General features: G+C 45.7%; 1 protein-coding gene across 4 annotated transcripts in view; it reads right to left on the minus strand.

Annotated features, from left to right (window-relative positions):
* The window catches only part of myo7aa (myosin VIIAa), a 268,383-nt gene that overhangs the window by 119,416 nt on the left and 123,026 nt on the right, over positions 1-25,941 (minus strand). For all 4 annotated transcript variants that reach the window (XM_069892099.1, XM_069892100.1, XM_069892096.1 and 1 more), the window contains 6 exons: positions 24,929-25,139; positions 20,862-20,997; positions 17,804-17,910; positions 14,902-15,039; positions 10,477-10,635; positions 3,253-3,345 (listed from right to left, as the gene is read on the minus strand). In XM_069892099.1, coding sequence (XP_069748200.1) covers positions 3,253-3,345; positions 10,477-10,635; positions 14,902-15,039; positions 17,804-17,910; positions 20,862-20,997; positions 24,929-25,139 — 844 coding nt within the window. The remainder of the gene's footprint in view (positions 1-3,252; positions 3,346-10,476; positions 10,636-14,901; positions 15,040-17,803; positions 17,911-20,861; positions 20,998-24,928; positions 25,140-25,941) is intronic.

Raw genomic sequence — 25,941 nt, forward strand, 5'->3', positions numbered from 1 at the left:
ATGCTCCATTACAGGAAGGGTACGGCGAATTGGGAAAGGCACAGCAGAGGTTTAGCCTGACATTGCCTGGTTTTTGAGGACACCAGTTATGGGGAGAGGTTGGACAAACTGGGATCTGGAGCAGAGGCTGGGGTGGGGTTGGGGGGGGGGGGGGGGGGAGAGGCGGGGTGACCTGATTGAGGTTTATAAAATTAGGAGACATCAATGAGATGGAGAGTCGGAACTATTCACCCAGGATAAAAATTACACACACTGGAGCACCCTGGTTTAAAACGGACTGTGGGGTAAAACAGTTTAAGGTTTTTAAATACAAGAGAGTGATAGGTGCTGGAACTGGCTGCTAGGGGCAGTGGTGGAAGCAGATACAATCGTAGCATTTTGGAGTGATTATGAAGGGGATGGAGGAATATGGATCAAGCAGTAAAGTTTGTATTTAATTTGGGCTCCATATTTGGAACAGACACATGGACCAAACGTCCAGTCTTGTGCTGTTCTGTACTCTATATATGAAAGAGTCAGGGAGGAAATAGCCTCTATGCTCAAATTGACAGGGATATGGCCCTATTATTGGTTTGGAACAGGATGTCAAACTGACATAGTATATAATTAATAATAGGATCCAAATCTTCAAGTTACTTCCATGCACTGTTATTTAGAAGAGGCTGGTCATAGAGGTGCAGAAGAGATCATAAAGCAGGAAAGATTCACAAACATGCTACCAGGACCAGATGCTTCTGCTTGAATTGCAAAAGTTGGCTTGCAGGGACAGCAGGCTATCAAGAAGGCAAATGGAATGTTGGCCTTCATTGCCATAGGGATTGATTTTGGGAGTAGTGAGGTTATGCTACCACTGTACAAGGTCCTGGCGAGGTTGCACCTGACGTGCTACGTCTGGTCTCCTTACTTGAGGAAGGATGTACCAGCTTTGGAGGCGGTGCAGAGGAGGTTCTCCGGGTTGATTCCAGAGATGAGGGGTTTGGGCTGTGAGGAGAGATGGAGTTGTCTGGGTCTGCACTCGCTGGCATTTAGAAGAATGAGAGGGGATCTTATAACAAAGCATAAAATTATGAAAGGCATAGATAAGATAGAAGTAGACAAGTTGCTCCTATTGTTGTGGGAGACGAGAACTAGGGGGCATAGCCTCAAGATTCAGGGTAGATTTGGAACGGAGATGAGGAGGAGCCGTTTTCCCCAGAGGGAGGTGAATCTGTGGAATTTGCTGCCCATTGAAGCAGTGGAGGCGACCTAAGTGAATATATTTAAGACAAGGTTGGATGGATTTTTATATAGTAGAGGAATGAAGGGATATGGGGAAAAGGCAGGTAGGTGGAGATGAGGCCATCATAGATGTGGTAAAGATGTAGGAGAGGTCAAGAGGGCACAACCTCAGGATTGAAGGATGTCCATTTTAAACAGAGATGCAGAGGAATATATTTAGCCAGAGAGCTGTGAACCTCTGGAATTTGCCTGTGGAGGCCAGGTCATTTGGATGTATTTAAGGCAGAGATTGATGAGTATCTGAAAAGTCAGGGTTAGGGGAAAAAGGCTCGGGAGCGGGGCTGAGTGGGAGAATGGATCAGCTCATGATGGAGCATCCAAGCGGACTCAATGGGACGAATAGCCCACTTCTGATCTGATATTTTATGGAATCATCTGCCAGAGGAAGTGGTAGAATTGGCACAATTGCTACATTATGAAGACATTTAGAGAGGCACACAAATAGAACTTTATTTAAAAAAAAGGAGATGCATGCAAAAGACAGACAAACAGGATAGTGGTTAGGATGGGCAAGATGGGCTCTCGTTTCCACGTCATAAACAATGACTCTCTGCCATGCCGGGCTGAGTTCACACAGAACAATGATTGGAGGTGGGAATCGGTCAGAGGCAGGGCAGTTTGAATGGAACTGAACGAGAAAGTCTGCAGAGGCTAGGGTCGAGTGCAACTCACAAGCGGGCTGGGGAAACTCAGCAGGTTGCGCGGTGACCACAGGAAGCAAGGGGCGACCGACGTTTCGCGTCTGGTCTCTTCATCAAGGTAGAAGCGAAAGAAAAAACCAGGCAGGAATGAAAAGGTGAGGGGAGGATGGAGGGAACAAGGGGGTGGGTGGATGGGGGAGAGCACAGGCAAGTATGGGGTGTGAGGTGATAGGGGATGGGGTAGCTCTCTGATAGAAGAGGGAAGGGGAGCCGGAGGAAAGCACATTATTTTGAGTGCACGGGACATAAAAGCAATCTGGCAATCTTGGAATAACCATCTATTTTCTCTTTTGGGCCAAATGCAGTCAGAATCATATTAAACAAGCAGTATTTTTCCACGATCTCAATCTCTGCCCCGTTCTTACATTTTAATCCCACAAGTTGCCTGAGAAACAAAAATCAGTGCACACCCACAGGTTTCCAAGACAACGACCTTCCACCGTCACCAGAGGAGGTTTCCTGTCAGGAAGCAGAGATCTTCTGCTCTCATTAGCTCCCAACACAAGCTGACAAGGCAGCTTCCTGAAGCAACAGCCAGCTAAGGAAAGCAGATAAAGCTAGTGGCGGGGAGTTTGGTGACTCCCTCCAGCCCCACCATTTGCATCCAACACTGCCGTCACATCAAGGGGATGCCCATCCACCAAGAGAGCACAATCGCAGGCCTTCAGGAGCATGGATTGAACCAGAATTCCTCCCATCTGCGGGTGTACGATTTGACACCGTCGGTGTGGGGGAATGGCGTGCAGAATTGAAATGGTTGGTCACGGGGAGGATCGACACTGAATATTCCGTCTGGGCTCTCCTCAACCACACAGCATTAACATCGACTTCTCCGCTTTCCATTAAATTCCTGACCAGAGTCTCCAACCGCCCCCCCATCTCCTTTCCTCCAGCTCCCCCCTTCCCTTTCCTGAAAGCTAAACTCTCCCCATCTCTTCTCAGCCTTTCTTCACTTCTACCCTCCTACATATATCCACCTATTATCTGTTGGTCTGTGTTTCTCCCCCCCTGCCCCTTCTCACCCTGCCTTTTTATTTAGGAGCCTGCCTGCTTTTTGGCTTTGCCGAAGGGCTCAGGCACAAAACTTTGGTTACGATTTTACTTCCTATAGATGCATGATTCAGCACGTTTGTGTGTGGCACGACAATCACAGCATCTGCAGGCTTTCCTGTGCCTCTTGGTTTGTCTTCATGGCAAGCGAAAGTTAACAGATTATGTCTATTTATGTGCATGACAATAAGGAACCTTGAGCCATTTCACCCGACCCTCACACCTTCAGGAAAATCTTCGTCTTTCCAATCTGCCAGTCACCATCCTGACCCAGATAGGCTTCTGCTATTCGTTGGCATGTCCCACGCAGGTCGCCCTAGTGAAAAGGGTTGAGACTTTTTAAAGAGAGAGAAGAGCGCACCAAGTTCACGAAGGCAGGCAAGGTCAGCGTTAATGGTTAGCGCAAAGCCTTTACAGCACCAGTGATCGGGACCGGTCCTGGGTTCGGATCCTGCGTGGTCTGTAAGGAGTTTGTACACGCCCCCCCCCCACCCCCCGTGTCTGCAAGGGTTTTCTCCAGGGGCTCTGGTTTCCTCCCACCCTTCAAAAACGTACCAGGGTGTAGGTTAATGGAGTATAAATTGGGTGGCACAGACTGGTAGGGCCGAATTGGCCTGTGACAATGCTGTATGTCCACATTTTAAAAAAAAATTTAAGTATCTTATCCTGGGAACACAACGTCTCCTCACTTGTCAGGAAGGCGCAACAGCGACTGGGGAGGTTGAGGCGGGCAAGGCTACTGGCTACAGGAATTCTATTGAGTGTGTGTCCTGGCCAGCTACTTCACAGTGTGGTACAGTTGCAGTAGAGTATTATATCGGAGATCAATCCACAGAACCATAAGAACTGCAGAGAGGATCACTGGGGTCTCCTACCCACCCCCTACCATCCATAATCGTCGTGATCTATTGGGATCAATGTCTGAAGAGGATGTGGAATATCATTGAGGACCCCTACCATCCCGCGCACAGCATCTTTCAGCTGCTCCTGTCGGGAAAGAGAGACAGGGGTATCAGAGCCAGAACCACCAGGTTGAGGAACAGCTTCTTCCCGCGGACAGTGAGGATGCTGAACAACGGAGCAGACGAGCAAGTTATCTCTAACATTTATTGAACCGGGTAAAAGAGAACAATTTACCAAGTACAAGACTGTAATGATAAGAAAGATCAACCTGTCTGCATTTCTGGCAGAATGACTGAATGAACTGCTCATACAAACACTCCGAGACTCAACTCTATTAAACAATGTTTATTGATTTTTATATACGAATTGCATATGCGTGGCTTGTCCGTATGGGTGTTAGGTCTGGATGTGTGTCTGCGTACTTTTCCAATGACGACCAGTGAACGCGGTTTCGTCAGGTTCTATGGATGATAAATGAACTTGAACTCCAGCAGTCATTCAGGGAGTTCCCTCGAATAGTGGGGCACTGATGTGAAACAAGGAGTTAGAATCCTTACCCCGAGAATGGGAAGCTTTTTTGTTCCTTAAACCTCGGGACAGGGGATGAGCCAACTTTAGCACATGTTCCAGGCACTTTTATTATCCACAATCACCACATCCTCTCCTGTGCCTGCCTGGAGAGAGTTGACGTGGAGTGGATGTGGGGGAGTCTGTGACCAGATCTCAGATTTATTGTCAGAGAACATACATGACATCACATACAATCCCGAGATTCCTTTTTCCTGTGGGGGAGGCAGAATTATCACTAATAGGTAGTGTGAAAAACTGTACACAGTGTATACAAGTAAACAAATAAAGAACTGTAATGAATGTAAACATACTGATTGTTCAATACAGAAAATCAATAAAGTGCACAAGAGTCCTTAAATGAGTCCCTGATTGAATTTGTCATTGAAGAGTCTGATAGTGGAGGGGTAGCAGCTGTTCCTGAACCTGGTGGTGTGAGCCTTGTGGCACCGATATCTCTTTCTTTTTTAAAAAACTTTATTATTTTTAAAATAAAAATAAACAGACTTTTCCAGAATAAGTAGTCTAATAATAAAGCAATAAAACAAACCCATCCCCTCTCCCCTCCCACAACAGATCCCTAAAGGGAAGCATTAAAAATAAACAAAAACATTCAGTAATTTACAATATTACTAAAATCATATTCTTCATATACGGTGTCCACATCTTAACAAAAAAAAATCATAATTATTATGTAAATTATATGTTATTTTCTCCATATAGATACACGACTTCAACTCACTCTGCCATCGAGCTACATTTAACTCCACTTCATCTTTCCCAGACAGCAATAAATACATTTACTGTCAATGTTAGACGAATAAACGCTGTCTGAAATTTATCCAACCCCAAGTCCACTAACGGAGTACGAAAACCTAACAAAAAAATTTTTAGATCTAAAGGAAATTGAATTTTAAACAAATTTTGATGAAAATTCCTAATTTTAAACCAGAAAGGATGAACTTTATCACAAAACCAAACAGAAGGTAGAAATGTAATAATCCACACCTAATCCACACCTAAAACAGAGATCTGAATTACTAAATCCATATTTTTTAAATTTTTCAGGGGTTAAATATAACTGATGTAAAAAAAATTATAATTAACCATACTATATCTTACATTAATTTAGTCAACCCATCATTACACCTATTTTCCCAATCCTCCTGACTCATCTCACAACTTAAATCATGCTCCCATTTAATCCTAGATGTATCTAAACTTCTTAACCATAGTATCGTGTAATAATGCATACATTTCTGATATAAAACCTTTATCTGAAATATATGAAACCATAGATTCAAATTTAGTTAACTTAGAAATATTCATTTCTCTTCCAAAATTATCTTTCACTAATGCCCTAATTTGGTAATAAACAAACAGAGAATTCTCTAAAATCCCACATTTCTCTTTAAATGATAAAAATTTCCCTTCTTCAAAACAATCCTGCAATCTTTTTATTCCTTTAATCCACCAATCTTCTAAAACTCTATTATTCAATGAAAAAGGAATCAATTTATTTTGATATATTGGGGTTTGAACTTTTGATCCTATTAATAAATTCATTTTAGTCCACATTTCTAATAAATGTTTCAAAATTGGTGCATTATATTTCTGTAGTAAGACAGAATACAAACTGATGGGGACAAGGTTCCAGTATCACAGCCAATTCCACCCTAGCCCAACTAGGAGGGTTCAAAATATCTAACATATGATTAATAAATCTTAATTAGCTGCTTCATAATAATTTTTAAAATTAGGTAATTGCAAACCTTCCAAAGCATCTGCCAGGTCAATTTATATGTCGCTACTCTTGCTAATTTTCCTTTCCATAAAAATTCTCGAATTACTTTATTTAAATCTTGAAACAAGGATTTCAGAAGAGAACAAGGAATCGATTGAAACAAATATTGAATTCGCGGAAAAATATTCATCTTTATACAATTTACTCGACCTATTAAAGTTAAAGGTAAATCTTTCCATTTAATCAAATCCGCTTTAATCTTTCTCATTAATGGGACATAATTTAAATTATAAAATGATTGAAAATTTACATCAATCATTATCCCTAAGAACTTAACTTTATCAGTCCATTGAAATTTATTAATTTGTCTAGATTGATCGGTATTTCCTTCAGAAATTGGTAGTATTTCACTTTTATCCCAATTCACTTTATATCCAGATAATTTACCATATAATTTGAAACAATTTTGTAAATATTTATTTGTAAATAAATAAGTTTGATCCGGATTAGTTAAATATATCAAAATATCATCAACAAATAAATTAATCTTATATTCATCCTGTCCAATCCTTATACCTGTAATATTCTCATTCTGCCTGATAGCCTGAGCTAATGGTTCAATGACCAACGCAAATAGGGCTGGTGACAAACGACAACCTTGATGAGATGAACGTGTTAATTTAAAAAAGGAAGAAGTTTGACCATTTGTCGCCACCTTTGCTACAGGATTATTATATAATGCCTTCACCCAACCAATAAATAAGGGTCCAAATTTATATTTCTCCAAAACTTTAAATAAAAAATTCCATTCGACCCTATCAAAAGCTTTTTTTAGCATCAAATGATAGTACCATTGGTAGGTTGGGTTGTTGACGTGAAGCACTGATCAATGAAACCACTAAGAATATTATCGGAAGTGTACCTATCTTTAATAAAACCAGCCTGGTCAGAATGTACGAATTGTGGTAAATAATATGCATATCTATTTGCTAATAGTTTCACTATTATTTTATAATCCACATTTAATAAAGAAATTGGTCGACAAGAAGAAACCTTCAAAGGGTCTCTGTCTTTTTTTGGTGTAACTATCATTATTGCACTCAAACACGAGTCTGGTAAAGCTTGTTCCTGAGTTACCTGATTAAGAACATCCATGAATACAGAGGACAGATCGGCATAAAAAATCTTTATAACATTCGGCAATGAACCCGTCACCTCTATCTCTTTCTCGATGACAGCAGCGAGAACAAAGTGTGCTGGGTGGTGGGGGTCTTTGATGATTGCTGCTGCCCTCAGATGCCAGCGTTCCCTGTAGATGTACTCAATAGTGGGGAGGGTTTTGCCTGTGATGTCCCGGGCTGCCTTTTGGAGGGCTTTACCCTCAGGAGTATTGGTGTTCCCATACCAGACCATGATGCAACTGGTCAGCACACTTTCCACCACACCTCTGTAGAAATTTGTCAAGGTTTATGATGTCAAACCAAACCTCTAGAAACTCCTGAGGAAGTAGAGACACAGCCTTGAAATACAAAAATGGCCCTTTAGAACAGACCTGAGGAGGAATTTCTTTACCTAGAGGCTGGTGAATCTGTGTAATTCTTTGCTGTGGTGGCCAAGTCGCTGTGTAGAATTAATTCGGTGCTAGACCTTCTTGATCAGGAAGGGAATCAGAGGTTGGGGGGGGAGAAGGCAGGAGAATGGGGTTGAAAAGGATAGTCAATCAGTCATGATAGAATGGCAGGGTGCACTCAATGGGCTGAATGGCCTCATTCCACTCCTATGTCTTCTCATCAAACTACCTCTGCTGAGACTTAACCGCCCCCTGATGACTTAAGTCCATAAGACGTAGGAGCAGAAATGGGTTATCCAGCCCATCGAATCTGCCCTGCTATTCAATCACAAGCTGATCCATTCCCCACTTAGCCCCACTGCCCAGCCTTCTCCCTATAATCTTTGATGCCCTGGCTAATCAAGAACCCTGCCTTAAATAAACCCAATGACTTGGCCACCACAACCACCCGTGGCAACAAATTCCACAGATTCACTTCCCTTTGGCTGAAGAAGTTCCTCCGCATCTCTGTTCCAAGTGGACACCCTTCAGTCTTACCAGCATGGACCCCCCTCCACATCCCAGTTCGGCTTGATTGGTGGGGGGAGGGAGAGGTTGGAGCACTGAGTGGTGTCATGGGACTGATGCGGATCCGGGAACAGACCAGGCCCACACTATGGTCCCCTGAGCCCCGCTACTGCCAATGCCAGGATCAAGGCAGCTGATCAAACACCACTGGGGATAAAGATTTTTGTAAAATCATTCTCCTCAAGCCTTTCCCATACTTAAACCCCACCCCCCACCCCACCCACCAACCTGGAGAGAGAGGCCTGGAGAGAGGGATTTCTACCCCGCATCTCTCCCTTTATTTTATTTCAAAATATACCACAAAACTAAAGAGGTTCCAAGATATACAGATGGATAACATTCAAGTCTGCAGTTTTAAACCATTTCATTTCATTAGGTGTCATGTTAAAACATCACTCGTCAAAGTCTCCCACCACCTGCAGGAGGTAAATAGCTTTCTGCAGTTCAAACACAAATTAATTTGTGTGCAAAGGTAGGAGAGGCCCTTTCCCAATCAGCAGGCGCTGTTTTATCCTTCAAAATAAAATGGACAGAGATATTGTTCTATGAGGGGAGGGACAGGTTAGAATGATTGTCGAATAGGTTTATATGGGTCTGCACAAGTTTATATATACAGCCAGATGAAACAGTGTTTCTCTGGACCACGGTGCACACACATATACACTCACAGCGCATAATAATAACTACATACGGATATAATACAAAATATAAATATTGTGGGATGATTTATTCAGTTACGGGAGCCCATTCATCCATCTCACAGCCTGCGGGAAGAAGACAGTCCTGTGCCACCTTCCTGATGGTAGTGGGTCAAAGTAACTGTATACTGGACGGAAAAGGTCCTTGACAATTCTCTGAGCCCTGTTTGAGCGACGGTCCTGGTGCACGTCGTCAAGAGAGGAAAGGGAAGGGCGATCCCGGTGGACTCTCTGCACTATTAAACAAGAAATTCTGCAGACGCTGGGGTCGAGTGCAATACACGAACGCGCTGGAGAAAAGCAGCAGGTTGACGCAGCGCCCATAGGAAGTAAAGCATAACCAGCGTTTCAGGCTGCACTGACGAAGTGCTTTGGCCCAAATGCTGACTACCCTCAACTTCCTGTTGCATGACCTGTTGAGTTTCTCCAGCACTTGTGTGTACTGCTCTGCTCTTTGTTTAACGAGAACCCAACCCATGCTGGAAGTGACCGACGGGACAACATAGAGGGAGTAAAAACACAGAAGTGCTGGCGGAACCTCAGCCGGTCTCGCAGCGTCCATAGAGGGTAAAGATATAAAAACCAACGTTTTGGGCCTGAGCCTTTCTTCAAGGTACGAGTTGAAAAAGCAGGCAGGCACCTGAATTAAACAGTGGGAGAGGTGGGAGGAGGGCGGAGAACAGGTGTTAATTGGATATGGGTCGGGGGACAGGAGAGGAAAGGTGAGAATTGATGGGGGAAGGGGATGGTTCTGTGAAGGCAGAGACGAGGGAAAGGTAACAGAGGGGAAAAGGGAGAGAAAGACAGAGCTAGAAAAAAGGTGACATAGGGATAGATGGGGAGGGGGAGGATATTTCATTTCCCCATGATGCCTTTCCTCTAGTTCTGTCTCTGTCTCTCTCACTGTTTTTCAAAATGAGAAAAAAAATTATGCCCGACTGCAAGTGGTCCAACCCAGGAAAAGCAGAACAGGACCAGAGTAGCTCTTTGTCTCAGAGAAATTAGGGATGGGCACCAAATGTTGGCCTTGCTGACCCAAATACAAAGGACACCTACCAAGACCTTCCTCACCAAAGATGGTCAAGGGATTAGTATAGAATTAGCAGGAATGAGTTATTGATGACCCTTTGGGACCCTACCCAAAGGTTTGCTTCCATCTGTATGTTTTTACACTGAAAACCTACGCTATTGCTGTACACACGACCTGTCTCTGGAAGCCAGCATGCTTGTTCACACAGAACTGATAAAAATGGCTGTGTGAATCCACTACTGACACTACCTACCTTGGCAGATCAAAGCCGGGTAAGTCTAGACTCTCCCCTTCAATGCTTTCGCACAGCACTCAAAAGGCAGATAAAACTGCACTTTCAAGTGTTGGGTAAAAGGGGGAAGGCTTACCTGTTTGTATGCTGGCTTGACCCCAGGCATCAGCACCCTGTATCGATCGACAAACTCCACAAAGGTGTAACGGATGGGATAACCCGCTCGGCGGATGCGGATGGTCTCCATCATGCCAGAGTACCTCAGCTGGCGAACACACAACTCCCGGTCAAACAGCTGTGAGAGTATCAAAGAATGGCATGTCACTGACACTTGAGAATAACCAAAACCATTTAAGGGCTTTTACTTTGCACATTATTTATTATTGAATATTTCTTTTCTGCATTGCACAGTTAGTTCGCTCTTCCTTCTCGTTTACCGTATATACTCCTGTTATAGTTGACACTGAGTAAAAGTGCCCCACCCCACCCCATTTTTTGGCCCCAGCCACCCGCCTAACTGAACTCTTGTCGCCCCAACTGTGGACTCTTGCCTAGGCCCCAGCCGCCCACCCATCTGAACTCTCGACATCTTGAACTCAGATTTACCACCCAGTCCCAAGCCACCCAAAGTCTTGAACCATTCACTGTGGTCAAAAGTAGAAAGCATGTAATAATCGACCCCTTAAGTTTTATCCAAAAGATTGCTCCACAAAATTTGACTATTACGTATGGTATGTTTCTCTCTTTTGTACAAGTATCTTTTATTGAGTATAATTTTTTTTTTAAAAATGCACCACCAATAAGATGAAATTCTGCCTGGCCTGCTGGTAAAAAAGGATCTCAGGGTTGTATGTGATAACATACACGAACTCAGACAATAAATCTGAACTTTCAGTACCACGGTGTCCAGTCAAGCCACGTGGATCAGAGAGACTGTTCCACCACTAGCTAAATGCACTCATGCTCTTGGCTGGATGCTGAGGGAATGGGGGAGAAACCCCACCAAGGAACCAATCACATACGCCCCGATCTCCTGAACCCCATCCTGCGTGCTCCGCAAAGAAATCGTGTCTGTGCGAGACTTCAGGCCAGGTGCCACATCGTCCAGAAAACACTGAACCATCTCGACCTGCCATTCTCAACATTTCTTTTTTGACTATGGACTCTGCTCAAAGTTTATAGGCCCCCTTCCCTGGTTTGCTTTCTTCCGTACTACCGACTCCATAAAAAAAATGTTACACGAGGCTTTTACGTAATTGTCTGTTGAGAATGGACCCACTATGGTCAGACTCCTGCAAAGCAGAACCAGGCTCTTTGGCCCAATACGTCCACGTTGACCAAAGGTAGTCCCATTTGCAGGTGCTCAGTTTATACTCCCTAAACCTTTGCTCTGTGGTCAGACTGGTCGGCGACAGCTCATCAGTAATGCTGCAAACCCACCCATCTTGAAGAGCAAGATTACCATTTCTATTGAGTCTTTCCAGAAAGATATGCTCCAAGTTACTTACAGTCAATAAAATTATCAGTAGATGTTGCTAAATCCGTCATTCTTGCTAAATCTATAACCCGGTCACAAACTCTCTCTGCTATCCATAGTCAGGCAACTCCAGATTTTCCTCTCTATAGGAATGGTGTGGACATTGCTCATCCATCAGGATATCGCAGAACAAGCTTCAACTTTATGCCTAGCATATTGAAAACTGCAGATGGCAGGAGGCAAGGTAATCAGCCCACAAAACACTGGAAACACCTCACAATCCAGACAGCCTCTGTGGAGAGGCAGCTTCGCGTTAAAGGCCTTTCTGCAGAATCTGTCGACAGCACCAATGAAATGGCAGCAGCTTCTCACTCCACAGATGCTGCCCGACCTGCTGAGTTTCTCCCAGGATTCCAGATCTCCATCAACTGCAACTTTAGGATTTATCATAAACCGTAACTTCAACAGATAGCCACTGGGAGACTCATCCTGTTTATCAGCTGGAGCCAAATCACAACCGTTAGAAATGGTGAAACACCATCTTCTCCTCATGCTCCTTGCACCGTTAACATTACAGCTTCAAGAATCTTAGATCACTACAGCACAGAAACAGGCCATTTGGTCCATCTAGTTTGTGCACAACCATTATTCTGCCCAGTCTCATTGACTTGCATCCAGACAATAGTCCTCCAGACCCCTCCCATCCACGTCCCTGTCCAAATTTTCTTTTTTTTTTCAAAAAATGTCAAAATCGAGCCCGCATTCACCACTTTAGCTGGCAGCTCATTCCTCAATCTCACCACTCTCTGCAATGAAGATGTTCCCCTTGATGTTGTCTGAAGAGGGCGCACAAAACCATTGAGGACCCCTGCACACCAGCATCTTTCAGCTGCTCCCATCAGGGAAGAGATCCGTGAGTCTCAGAGCCAGCCCCATCAGGCTGAGGAATGGTTTCTTCCCATGGACAGCAAGAATGTTGAACAACCAAAGGTACTGCTCACACTGACCATCCAAGACTCTCATATTCATTAAGCAATATTTATTTGCATATATGAATCCTGCATACATATCGTTTGTCTGTATATGTGTTATGTCTGGTTGTGTGTTGGCGTGTTTTGCACTGAGGATGCAATAAACTTGACTTAAACATCATGCCTTTCACCTTTAACCCCCTATCCTCTGGCTCTATCCTCATCTAATCTCAGTGGGAAAAAATCTGCTTGCATTCACTCTATCTATACCCCTTATAATTCTCTATAGCTCCATCAAATCTTCCCCTCATACTCTGGGTTATAAAGTGCTAACTGATTCAACCCTTTCCTTGTAACTCAGTTCCTCAAGTCCCAGCCACATACTTGTAAATCTCGTCTGCACTCTTTCCATCTTATTGATATAGTTAGGTGACCAAAACTGCACACAATTCTCCAAATTTGGTTTCACCCATGTCTTGTACAACTTTACCATAATGTCCTCTAATCAATGCTTGAAAGCCAATGGTCCAACAGCTGTCTTTTATGACCCCATTGAGCTGCGTCACTTGGAAACCCTCAGCCCTTTCACAGAGGTGAGTTCAGGTTAGGAACAGGCCCTCAAGCCCAAGTGGTCTCTGCTGGACTAATTAAAGTAAATCTCTCCAGGTGCAGTCAGAGAGATTGGATGCAGACTGGGAGACAGTTTAATTGAGCCCCTTCGCTCTGCCCACTGCAATTACAGGGACTTCCCAGTGGCTAATCATTTTAATTCCTCACACCATTGCCACACTGACGTGTCTATCCATGGCCCCAAACACTATCAAACTGAGGTGACCTGCAAACTGGAGGCACTCTTTAAGCGGACATTGACCTCCAGTTTAAGTTAAACCCCTTCCCCAAGTTTCACTCTTTCCCTATTCCTCTGACTCCATTCCTCCAGCTCCCCCCTCCTTCCCTCTCCAAAGAGCTTTCCCCCCCCTCCCCCATCACTTCTCAGCTTTTATCTCTTCTACCCTCCCATCTACTGATGAGCTCCATCCTATTAGTGTGTGCTCCTCCCTCTCCCCTCCCCTCCCCCCTTTTATTCAGGCACCTGTTTTTTTGTTAATTCCCTGATGAAGGGCTTAGGCCCAAACTTTGTTAATCCTTTACTTCCTGTAGGTAAAACACAGGATTCTGTTGACATCGTGGTTAAGAGAAAAGAACCCTTGGACATCTCTCATTTCCACCCCCCCCCCCCCCCACCACCCACCTTGATGAAGGGCTCCGTTGGTGATGTATCTTTCCCTTTGCTACTGTTTGATATGCTGAGTTTCTCCAGCATTTCTGCGTCTTCACTTCCTATAGATCTGGTTAATTTCTGTAGCGTTCTTCTACCCGCACTTGCTCAAGATCCCCCCACCCCCGCTTTCCTGAAATATTCATGTGATCATCTAGATCAGTGGTTCTCAATCTTCCCACTCACATCCCACTTTAAGTAATCCCTATGCCATCTGGTGCTCTGTGATTAGTAAGGGATTTGCTTAAGGTGGGATGTGGGTGGAAAGAAACAGTTTTAAAGCCACTGTTTTCATCGTCCTTTATTGACTCGTTATGTGGACGGTTTCAGAACTCCAAAGGAAATGGGGCATTGACAATTTTTCTCAAGCAAAATATTTCAGTAACAATTGGGTCTGGAGCAGTGATTCTCAGCCTTCCCTTCCCACTCACATCCCATCTTAAGCAACCCCGTACTGATCACAGAGCCCCGATGCCACAGGGAGTACTTAAAGTGGGATATGAGTGGACATATAAAGGTTGAGAACCACTGCTGTAGAAGCCTCTGAGATCAAACTATTGTAACTGTTTCTCCCTGGAAACCCAGTCCAGGCACCTGCCACTCTAGGAGGGGGAAAACCTGCCCCACACATCTCAGTTAAACTCCCCCCACCCCTCCTCCCCAGGAGCCTATAAGACAGATTTCCTACCCATTTAGTCAAACGCACAGGTTTCCCTTCCGCCCCCACCCATCCAAATGTTCCCAAAACTTCCCGGTTTACTATTTGTTCTTCTAAACCTTTTTACAGTCTAAACCAACAGCCCGTCCTGCCCAAAGTAAGTTGGCGATTCCTACCATCGACTTCTTGTACTCGTTGGGCTTGACGCAGCGGACGAAGAATGGCTGGCAGACACCGAGGGTTCTCATGAGCAGTTCCAGTGACCGTTTAAACTGGCTGCTGAGTGTTGGTGAACGCTTCCTGGTCTCTGCTCCCTGGGAGGGGGGGTTGGGGGGGGGGGAGGTTGGGTAAAGAAAAGGAAGGAATTTTAAAGCTGCAGGAAACAGTGAAACAACAGGAGACACTTTCCTTCACCGTTGCTCTTTAACTCCTGCACTGCTGTCCAGCATTGAACAAGCAGGGAGAGGAACCAGTGACACTGGGATACATGAACAGACAAAATTTCAGGTCAAACAGATACTGGAATCCTGGTTGGATACCTTTATTTGTCACTTAGTGAAAAGGATTCTGCAGGCAAACAGAGTATAGAATCATAGAACATAACAGCACAGTACAGGCCTTTCGGTCCTCGATGTTGGGCCGATCTATATATTCCTATTGGGGGGGACGGGGGGGTGATGGGGAAGGGTGGTCACAAAGGCAGGAGGAGCTAGGGAGAGAGAAGACAGCAGCGAGCAGGGGGGAGGATGGATGGCTGGGTGAAGGGAGGGAGGAGAACTGGAAAGGGGAAGGGAGAAGGGAAGAGAAAAGCCAGGTTAGCAGATGCTGGAAAAGCCGATGTTAATGCCATCTGGCTGAAGAGGCCACTCTCCTAATCTGCTCTCCTCTGCCCCCACCCATCCCTCCTCCCCCTCTCCCTTCCTCACCTATCACTACCTTTGTGACCACCCCTCCCCCTCTAAGCTTCCATACCTTGATGAAGGGCTCAAGCCCGTAACGTCGGTTATGTATTTTTACTTTTGCTGCATAAAGGACACCTCTCGACCTGCTGAATTTCTCAAGCAATGTGTGTTTTTGTTTGTACACTCCATAAATTTTTGGAATGTGGGAGGAAGCCCAAGCACCTGCAGGAAACTCTCACAATCACGGGGGTTGCACACAGTGCTGGATTCCAACTCACGTCTTTGGCGCCATATTAACATCATGTTAACCGTGCCACCTCTAATATGTCCATCTCTAAGTCACAAACAAGGCCAGCATGGGAACACTGTGGTGGGGTTCATTCTGGAGCCTGAGAAACTGTCGGGGGAGAAACCATCTTTAATCAGAGGAAGTCACACGGTCAAGGGGAGAGTGTGCAAACTCCACACAGGCAGCACCCGAGGTAAGGGTGTGGGCTGTTCGTGAGGCAGTGGCTCCACGAATTGTGCCTCTGTGCTACGATACCCCCCCCCCCCCCACCACCCGAATGCAAAGCATCCCACAGTACCAGCGTTGTCAGAGGTGGAAAGGTCACTGCCTCTATGCCATCAACCCTGGTTCGATCCTGACCTCCGGTGCTGTCAGTGTGGGAGTTTGCATGTACTCCCTGTGATGGCGTTTGAGGTTCTCTCCAGTTTCCTCCTGCATCCCAAAGGCAACCCTTATAGCGTAGATGGAACTATAGAACCACAGAACATTACAGCCCAGAAACAAGCCCCTCTAGTTAATGCCAAACTATTATTCTGTGTAGTCCCACTAACCTGTACCGGGACCAGATCCCTCCATACCCCTCCTATCCATGACCCTGTCCAAAACAAAAGAGATGATTGTGGATTTCAGAAGGAAGTTAAAAGAACACAATCTAGTATTGGAGAGGGTCAATAACTTCAAATTTCTGGGTGTCAACCTCTCCGAGGATCAGTCCTGGAGCCTCCACATTGATGCAATCACAAAGAAGGCTCACCAGAGACTATACTTTGTGAGGTATCTGAGGAGATTCGGTATGTCACACTGAAGACAATCGTAAAATATTACTGGTGTACTGTGGAAAGCATTCTGGCTGGTTGCATCACTGTCCGGTATGGACGTGCCATCTCTCAGGAGAAGAATAGACTCCAGAGGGCTGTTAACTCGGCCGGAGACATCACAGGCACCAGACTTCACTCCATCGAAAACATCTACATGAGGTGAAGTCTTAAAAAAGCACCCTCTATCCTCAAAGACACCCCCCACCACCACCACCCAGGCCATTCCCTCTTCACTCTGCCTCCATCAGAAAAAAGGGACAGGAGCCGGAAGACGAGCCCTCAGCGGCACAAGGACACCTTCTTCCCCGCTGCCATCAGATTCCTGAATGATCAATGAACCAAAGACACGGCCTTACATTTTGTGCACTTTTTTTTAAAATATAGCAATCTTGTAAGATGGTTATAATATGAATGTTTACACTGTGATCCTGCCGCAAAACACCGAATTTAATTACTCATTCATGACAATAAATTCTGATTTTTCTGATCTCTTCTGCACTCTTTCAATCTTATTCATATCCTTCTTGTAGTTAGGTGACCAAAAATGTACGCAATCCTGCAAATTTGCCCTCATCAAAATCTTGTACAACATCCCAACTCAATACTTTGATTCATGAACGCCAATATGTCAAAAATTTTCTTCATGACCCTATCTACCTGTGTCGCCACTTTCAGGGAATTATGTATCTGTATTCCCAGATCTCTCTGTTCTACTGCATTCCTCAGTGTCCTTTCTTGGCTTGAGCTTCCAAAATACAACCCCTCACCCTTGTCCGCATTAAATTCCATCTGCCATTTTGCAGCCCATTTTTCCGGCTGGTCCCACTCCCTCTGCAAGCTTTGGAAACCCTACCTGCTGTCCACCTCTCCCTGAATCTCAATGTCATCTCCAAACTTGCCATTGGAAATGACCCCTTAGCACAGAGGGTGGCAGAGGAGTCAGGTGCTGATGAACCCGAGAAGGAACAAGCTCCAAGGGACACATGCTGGAGAAAATGGGATGGGAACCATCCGTCAATTTCAATTGAGAATAAATATTCCCATCAGTTAAATCAAAACAGATAGTCACCATAGCTACATCAGCCTGGAAGATCTGCTTGATGAACTTGTTCTTGGAGGAGTGAACCAATTGAATGATGTCTCCATGGAGGGTGTCGCGATTTTTCTCCAGAAAACCTGATGAGAAAAGAAGTGTACAAATCAAGATATTGGTAACGCTGGAGGGCAGCTCACAAGCTTGCAGGAGAAACTCAGGGTGACCAATATTTCAGGCCTGGGCTCTTCCCACCAAGTTTGTGCCTTTCCCCTGACCCCGGCATCTGCAGCCTTACTTGCTCAGCTTCGGTTCAGCTGGCACTTGCGGAGTCGATTTCTCTGCATCCTCCTTTTGGCCATTCCGTGAGGGTCCTTCATAAGTCAGTGGCCACAGAGCACCTTGTTCAGGCCTTGAAAATCCCCAACAATAAAGCCACGGCGCGTTTGATCCTCAGCTTCAATTCACTTTCTGTGAGGCGCCTTTGCAGCTGAGATGTTCAGTACCACACTACAGGCCATTCAGTCCATCAAGTCTATGCCAGCAAATCAATATATCCCATTCTGCAGCTCTCTTTCCTTCCCTCAACCACTCCCACCCCTCAAATACGTGTGTAAATAAGAACTATATTTCCTTTTGTCCTTCTCTACATTGGAGAGACCGGTCGCAGATTAGGAGATCGCTTCGCCCAGCACCTCCTCTCCATCAACAACAAAAGTGACCTCTCCGTAGCCAACCATTTCAATTCTAAGTCATACTCTCAAGTTCACGTCTGTCCATGGCCTTTCACACTATCCCACCCCGACCACCTGCAGATTGGAGGAACAACACCCCATTTTTCGTCTGGGCACTCCTCAACCCCAGGGCATGAACATTGAGTTCACTGCATTCCATTAATAAGCTTGCTATTTTCCCCCTCCCCCCTAACTAGTTTTTCCAGTTCCAACTTCCTTTCTCTATCCACCTAACCTAAACTCCTCTTCCCCCCCCCCGTTACAACCCAAGACCCCAAATCCCAGCAGCAATAGATAGTCACAAAGACAAATGGTTACTTAACCAAAAGTTGCTTTTAATTATCTTTAAACATGAAAACAGAATCACACTTTAACTTATCACTATTGACTTAACTAACCTAACCCCCTTCAAATTCTAAGTGCACGTGTATGTAATGTGTGTGTAAGTTCAGAAAAGTTCTTTGATTCACAGTCCAATCTCACTTCTCATACTTCCAAATTCACCGGTTGCAGGCAATTCTTATACTGTGCACAGAATTTAACCTGTATAAAGTTCACCAGGCTTTGGTGCTCGAAAGGCAAATGGTTACCGCTCAGGAAGGTTCTTGTTGATTTTCAGAGAGATGTGTTGTTCCAGGACATCCACAACTGAGGTATTTCCCTCAGTCACCTCAGCGTATTGCTGAAGAAACTTGCCCCATCAGGGTTCTCCAGATGATAACCTCTTTCTTTCAGGTTACCGCAGAGTTCCTTTCTGTTTCTATATTCCAGTGAAACATTAGATCGCCAACTTTCTAGCTTCTATTTCAGTTCCAGCAAGCTTCTGCTACTTGTCACAGCTTTTTCTCTCTCTCACACACACTCTGACCCTCAGTCAGAGTCTGCTTTCTCCCTCTGCTTGCAAAAACCACCTGAACTTCTGCATCAAACAATCGGAGTCAATCTTCTGATTCATCTGTTGTTTTTAGGTAAAAAAGAACCCATCAGTGACCTCTCTCTGAGCTCTCTTGTGAAAAGCCATCAAGTCTCTGCTGTTGCTTTAAGACAATAGTCCATTCATTCCACAACGTCAGTCCAATTAACACCTATTTGGGAAGTCTCCATAGGCATTCTTCCAAAGTTTCTGTGAAGTCACTCTGGATAGGAATTCTCCAGTATTTCAAATAAGATCTGTTTTAAAGTGTTTGTATGTAACTTTTCCCAATTAATCTCCAAAAAATATTTCTATATATTCTGTCACAACCCTCCATTCCTGCAGTGTCCACCCCCCCTCCCAACCCATCATCTCTCACCCTCACCAACCCCTCTTCCCCCTTTTGTTCAGACATCTCTCATGTTCCCCATACCTTGATGGAGGGTTTAAGCCTGAAATGCTGGTGGTGTAGCTTCACTTTTGCTACATGTGAGAGATGAGTAACACCGATATAAAAGAAAAGTGAGGATTGTGAGAGATGAGTAAAACTGATATAAAAATATGAAAATGAGGAAACTAGTATAGATATATGTGTAATGAATAAAGCCAGTATGAATAAGATAAGGATAGATAATAGATAATAGAATGTAGGAAGTAAAGTTAGTTTGGATAAGATAAGGGTCTTCTAGCCTTAGACAGAATTAGCAAGTTCTGCATGTAAGAGAGTCAGGAAGGTGTGAATAAGGACAATGACATGATGGGACACTGACAGGATACCCCCTGGTCTTCCAAGTTCACAGAAGCAGCACGTAGGCAGACAGGATTGCCTAATGCCAAACTCATCCAGGAGGCAGAAGAATGTAAGGGAGAGGGTACTTCTATACTGTAATAAACTTTATAAAAGTTGGGTGAGCCCCAGTGTATGTGTGTATTCTCAGGGTAAGGGGAAGCACTCAACTTTGCATTGTTGTATAATAAATGTTCTTTGTTCTCAATTTTTGTCTCGAGCAATTTCTGTGAAGGTTCTTCTGTTTCTAACACTACACAAAGACACTGTTTGACCTGTTGAGTTTCTCCAGCATTTGTGTGTATTTTCCACATTCCCTTTGACCATTTTCACAGATATCCTCCGTGCATTTACTCGGCTTTGCCCAGAATTAGATTCAAAATCGCAGCTTACATGGGAACGTAGCTCAAGGAAGTTCAAATATTGAGCGAAAGCAACAGAAAATATCCACAGAGAGAAATGGATGGATGAGGAAAGGAAGAAAATGAAAGAAATTACTGTAAAAGATGGAGCCCTATCAGAAGCTGGAGGAGTAGAACATGGTGTCAGAAGGGTGTGGTCAGTCTGTGGTTCCATCCTTAAAGGTGCTGTGCCCCCCCCCCACCCCTCACCATGGGGGTGGAGGGGCGTATGGCCCCTGTTGATATAGCTGACACCCACCTTTCGTCTCGTAGTAGACGATCCCAGCAAAGTGGTTGATGCCAAACTGGGTTTCGTAGTTGTTCTTGGGAGGGATGTAGAAGGTATTCAGCTTGTGCTGGGAGTTCAGTTTATTCAGCATCGTTGCGTCTGTACCCTGTGAGGAGACACTTTCGTAAAGAATCTTGGAACAACTGTACAAATGATCTAACCCAATCTACTGAGTTCAGTGTGGCCTCCTTGACATCAGTAAACTAAAGGCAGACTGGGTGATCACTTTGCCATACACCCACGCTCCATTTGAGGGTCTAAGCTCTTGCTTCCTGTTGCCAAACGTAGAACACTACAGCCCAAGATCAGGCCCTTCGGCCCATTAGTCCATGCCAATTATTATTCTGCCTAGCCTCATTGACCTGCAGACAGTCTATCTCCATCCTTACACATCCCAACCATTTACCTGTCCAAATTTTTCTTCAATGTCAAAATTGAGCCCTCATTCAACACTTTAGTTGGCAGATCCTTCCACACTCTCTGCGTGAAGAAGCTTCACCTAAACACTTCACTTGTGTATCCGCAGGACTGAATTACTGCATCTGGCGCTCCCCTTCTGGCCTTTTCTACGCCGGAGAGACCAGGCAAAAATTGGGAGATCGCTTCGCTTTGTCCGCACCAGCAACAGACCTCCCAGGAGCCAACCATTTCAGTTCTGTGTCACACTCCCATACTTGCATGTCTGTCCGTGACCTTATGTACTCTCCCATCAAGACCAAAACTGGAGGAAACACACCTGGTTTTCAGTCTGGGCACTCTCCAGCCAGATGGCATTAACAGTGACTTTTTCGGATTCTGCTAACCTGCTCTCCTCTCCCCCTCGCTACATATTTATCTGTCTGGGCACTCCCATTGGCTGACTGTACCTGTGGCCCCTCCCACAGGCTCCTAAATAAAGGTGACCGTCCCTCAGCCCCTTCCTCAGTTCGGGACAGTCGACTAGCAGGGACCTGCCTTCATTCTTTTGAGAATAAAAGCCTATCAGTTTTACTTCAGTGTTTTGAGTCATTGATGGTGCATCGCACCCCCCCCCCCTCCCCCCAGCTCTCCTCCCCCTTCTCCCTCTATTGCCAGAGCCATCCCTACTTTCCAATGCTTGGTGCTGTACCTTCCCTCCCTTCTTCACCTATTACATCCTGCCCGTGCTACCATGCTCCTCCCCCCACCACACCTCCCCCTCTACTCTTTTGTTCGGACGCCTGCCGACGTTTTTCCACACCTTACTGAAGGGCTCAAGCCCAAAATGGCGGTTATGTATTTTTACCTTTGCTAAAGGACACTGACCAGCTGAGTTTCTCCAGCATTTTTTTTTTTTTACTAATGCTTCTGAGCCTGGTCCGTTGTTGTCTGTTGGTCTGTCAACTCTCTCTCCCCCCTGGCAGGTCGGGGCTTTGGGGTTACTAGAGGGAAGCTCTTTGTAACACTGGATGGATCACAAGCCAAAAGGGGACAGATTTTTAAAAAAAATTAGGGCAACCCAATTGAAGACACGTTGGAATATGCAAACCAGAAAATTCTTTTGAGGAGGGAATGTTTCAGGTCAGTTCCCCTTCAGCAGAACTTCCCAGAGCTGCAGGTTTTGCTTCTGAGCAAGTTGGAAATCACTACTCTGTCTGGCAGTGGGAGTAGAAATAAATCTGTTATCAGAGGCGTTAACCAAGAAGGCCTGCAGGCACTGGGGGTCGAGCGCAACATACAAACGTGCCAGAGAAACTCAACAGGTCGTGCAGCGTCCATAGAAAGTGAAGGGAAGCCGACGTATCGGTGGAACACCAAAGTCTGCTGACGCTGTGATTGCGGTTAAAAAACACAGAAGTGGTGGAGGAACTCAGCCGGTCTCGCAGCATCCGTAGGAGGTAAAGATATATTACTGACATTTCGGCCTGAGCCCTTCCTCAAAGTGTGAGTATAAAGCAGGCAGGTGCTGGAATTAAAAGACTATGGAGAAGGGGAGGGGCCCAGGCCCACAGAAAAAGGGTGATAACTGGACGTAGCAGGGCAGGAGGGGAAAGTGCCCCAATCATTTCTCACCTTTCTCCTGCCCTCCATATCCTATTATCACCCTTTGTCTGTGGGTCTTTCTTCCCTTTTCCCTATTCTTTTAATTCAGGTAACTGAACTGGAGGAGGGATAGGGGAAGGGAGAGATGGGGCAAGGTCTAACAGAAACCGGAGAGGTGGATCTTAACGCCATCTGGTTGGAGGGTACCCAGGTGGAATGTGAAGTGTTGTTCCTCCAATGTGTGAGTGATATCAGTCTGCCAATGCCCAAAATAAGTAACTGGTATAGACCCATGGAGGAGACATAGCAGTTCTCTGTGGGGTTCAACCACCCAGCCCGATTGCCATTGGGCTTCAAATGACCTGTTTAAGGAGCTGATAGTGGTTTATTTTAAAATCCTATGACCGTGGGGTCTGAGCCCAAGATGGCAGCGCCTATGACAAGCAGCGGCCTCAAGAGGTTGTGGACTCTGGGGGAAGCAGAGAACCAGTTCAGGGAACTGGAAGATGGGCCGATCATCCACCCATTTGAGAAGGAAAAGTGGAGGAAACAACCCCTGGGATGGTGACCAACCAGCGAGGGGCTCTGAGGCAGAAGAACCCATAGGCAGTGGGCTGTAGGTGTGGTGCGCTGAGGAGGAAGCAAGCACAAAACTCTACAACAGGCTCTATTAGTGTTCAGACTAATAGTGTTCAGACTTGGCGGCTCCCCATGTGACTGGCTCAGGAGGGGCCATCTCAGGTCGGCTGATTGACAGCCAGCCAAGTGGAGTCAGGCCTTTAGGAGGTCTATTCAGGTCAGCTGATTATTGACAGCCGGCCAGGTGGAGTCAGTCTCTTAGGTGGTCTTCCTGCAGGTACAGAGATCGCCCCCTGCAGTCGGCTGGTGGTCACATCACCACAGGAGGTGTCTCGAGCGAGGAACTCGTGCAGGCCTGGGCTACTGGCTGAAGGGGTACAAGGTATCAGAACTTGCTCTTCCTTGTCGATGAGGGAATGATGTTCATGGGCTTGAATGTGATCATATCGAAGGCGTCCTGGTTGTTGGTGAATTCAATGTGCTGCAGTTGATGTTCTCCAGGTTGTACTCCTCCAGCTCCAACTTGAAGACATGGCAGACAAAAAACTGCTGTAGAGAGTGCTGTGGACTTCCTGATATTGCAGAGGTGCGCATCTGGAGCTCGGGTTTGGACAGAGGTCTATGCGGCTGCAGAAGCTGCGGGAGCACTGAAGGCAAATCCACGGGCACTCAGTAGCCCCTTTTCTACCAGCACCTTGTCCCAGGAATTAAGTAGGACAGGGATCGGAGGGAAAAAGAAAACTGTCAGCCCGCCGGTCGGGGATGAACCACCTCGACCCCTACTCATATCCCTGGCATTTGCAAATAAAACCAGTGGAAGAGGGACAGCAGAAAGTCACGTGTTTCCAGTTGAAGGTCGACCACTCCAATCCCTGGGGATGAGTTATGTCCCAGTTAAGGGTGACCTAGTGGAAAGTGCACAAAGGACTTCCCATCCCGGGACCCTGCACGGCCAGTTAACTGGGATGCTAGTGGAAAAGGGGCTAATGACTCTGGTTGTGGGGGTTGGGAGGGCTCTCTTTGCTTCTCTTTCTCTGACTGTAAGAGGAGCTGGGCAATTTCTGCTGATGGTGAATTTTTGCCTTACGGCCAACTAAAAGAAATGTCATGTAACATTACATGTTCTGTTTTATTGCACAGCAATAAAAGAATCGAATGCTGTGAGACCTGCTGAGTTCCTCTGCCATTCCTTCTGTTTTTACTCTCAGCAGATCAGCCAGTATTAGTGAGACAGGAAACAACGAAAGTTCAAATTAAGGATCGTTCATCAGAACACAAGTGGTTCGAAGCGCTGAGGAAAGGGTATCGACAGGGTAAGAGAAAGATAATAATTTGCAAGGGACAAGGTCAGGGATCCGATGAGCTAGGCCTGGCCCCTGGTGGAACAATCCCCCTGGGTTGCGAGAGAGCCCTCACCAGCCCTCTCTCCGGTGCACCCAACTTATCCCAGCTCCTACCTTGGGAAACTTGCTCTCCTCATCGATGAGGGAAATGATGTTCATGGGCTTGAGTGCGATCATATCGAGAGCATCTTGGTTGTCGGTGAATTCGATGTGCTGCCAATTGATGTTCTCCAGGTTGTACTCCTCCTGCTCCAGCTTGAAGACATGGCGGACAAAAAACTGTTGCAGGTTTTCGTTGGCAAAGTTGATGCAGAGCTGCTCGAAGCTGTAGGGCAGCAGAGGGCCAGGTTAGAACACAACTCGTCTCCGTAAGGGCACCACAGGAGCAGGAATCAACCGTCCGAGTCTGCTCCACTGTTCAACAAGATCTCGGCCGACTCAACTCCACCCACCCATCTCTTCCCTTGATCCTTCAAAATTCTAGCCCGGCCTTGAGTGAGGAAGACTGAAATTGGGCAGAGAATTCTACAGATTTGCTCCCCTCTGGGACAAGCACTTCCTCCTCCTCTGTGCTCCGCCACCTTGACGTGGGACAGAACCGCGCCAACTGATGTTCCGTGGATTCAGTGTTTCTGCTCTTCACTTGGGATCCTGGTGTTGGGTGTTCATGGAACTGAATTTAAATGTTTAAATTTTAAATTTAGACATACAGTATGGTAACAGGCCGTTTCAGCCCTCGAGTCCATGTCACCCAATTAACCTACTTTGAAGGGTGGGAGGAAACTGGAACTCCTGGGGAAAATCCATGCAGACACTGGGAGAATGTACAACCTCCTTGCTCAGGTTTCAAACCCCAGCCCCGATTACTGATGCTGTAAAATCGTTGTGCTAAATGCTATGCCAACTGAGCAACTTGCAAGGCCGATTTAAGGGCCTGCCAACAAACCCTGGGGAGAGAAAAGATTCTGACTGTGAACCAGTGCTTCTCAAACTTTTTCTTTCCACTCACATCCCACTTTAAGTAATCCATATGCCATCGGTGCTCTGTGATTAGTAAGGGATTGCTTAAGGTGGGATGTGAGTGGGGAGGGAAGGTTGAGAACCACTGCTCTAGACCCAATCAATAC

This window comes from Narcine bancroftii, chromosome 7 (genome assembly GCF_036971445.1).
Source record: "Narcine bancroftii isolate sNarBan1 chromosome 7, sNarBan1.hap1, whole genome shotgun sequence".
Lineage (NCBI taxonomy): Eukaryota > Metazoa > Chordata > Chondrichthyes > Torpediniformes > Narcinidae > Narcine > Narcine bancroftii.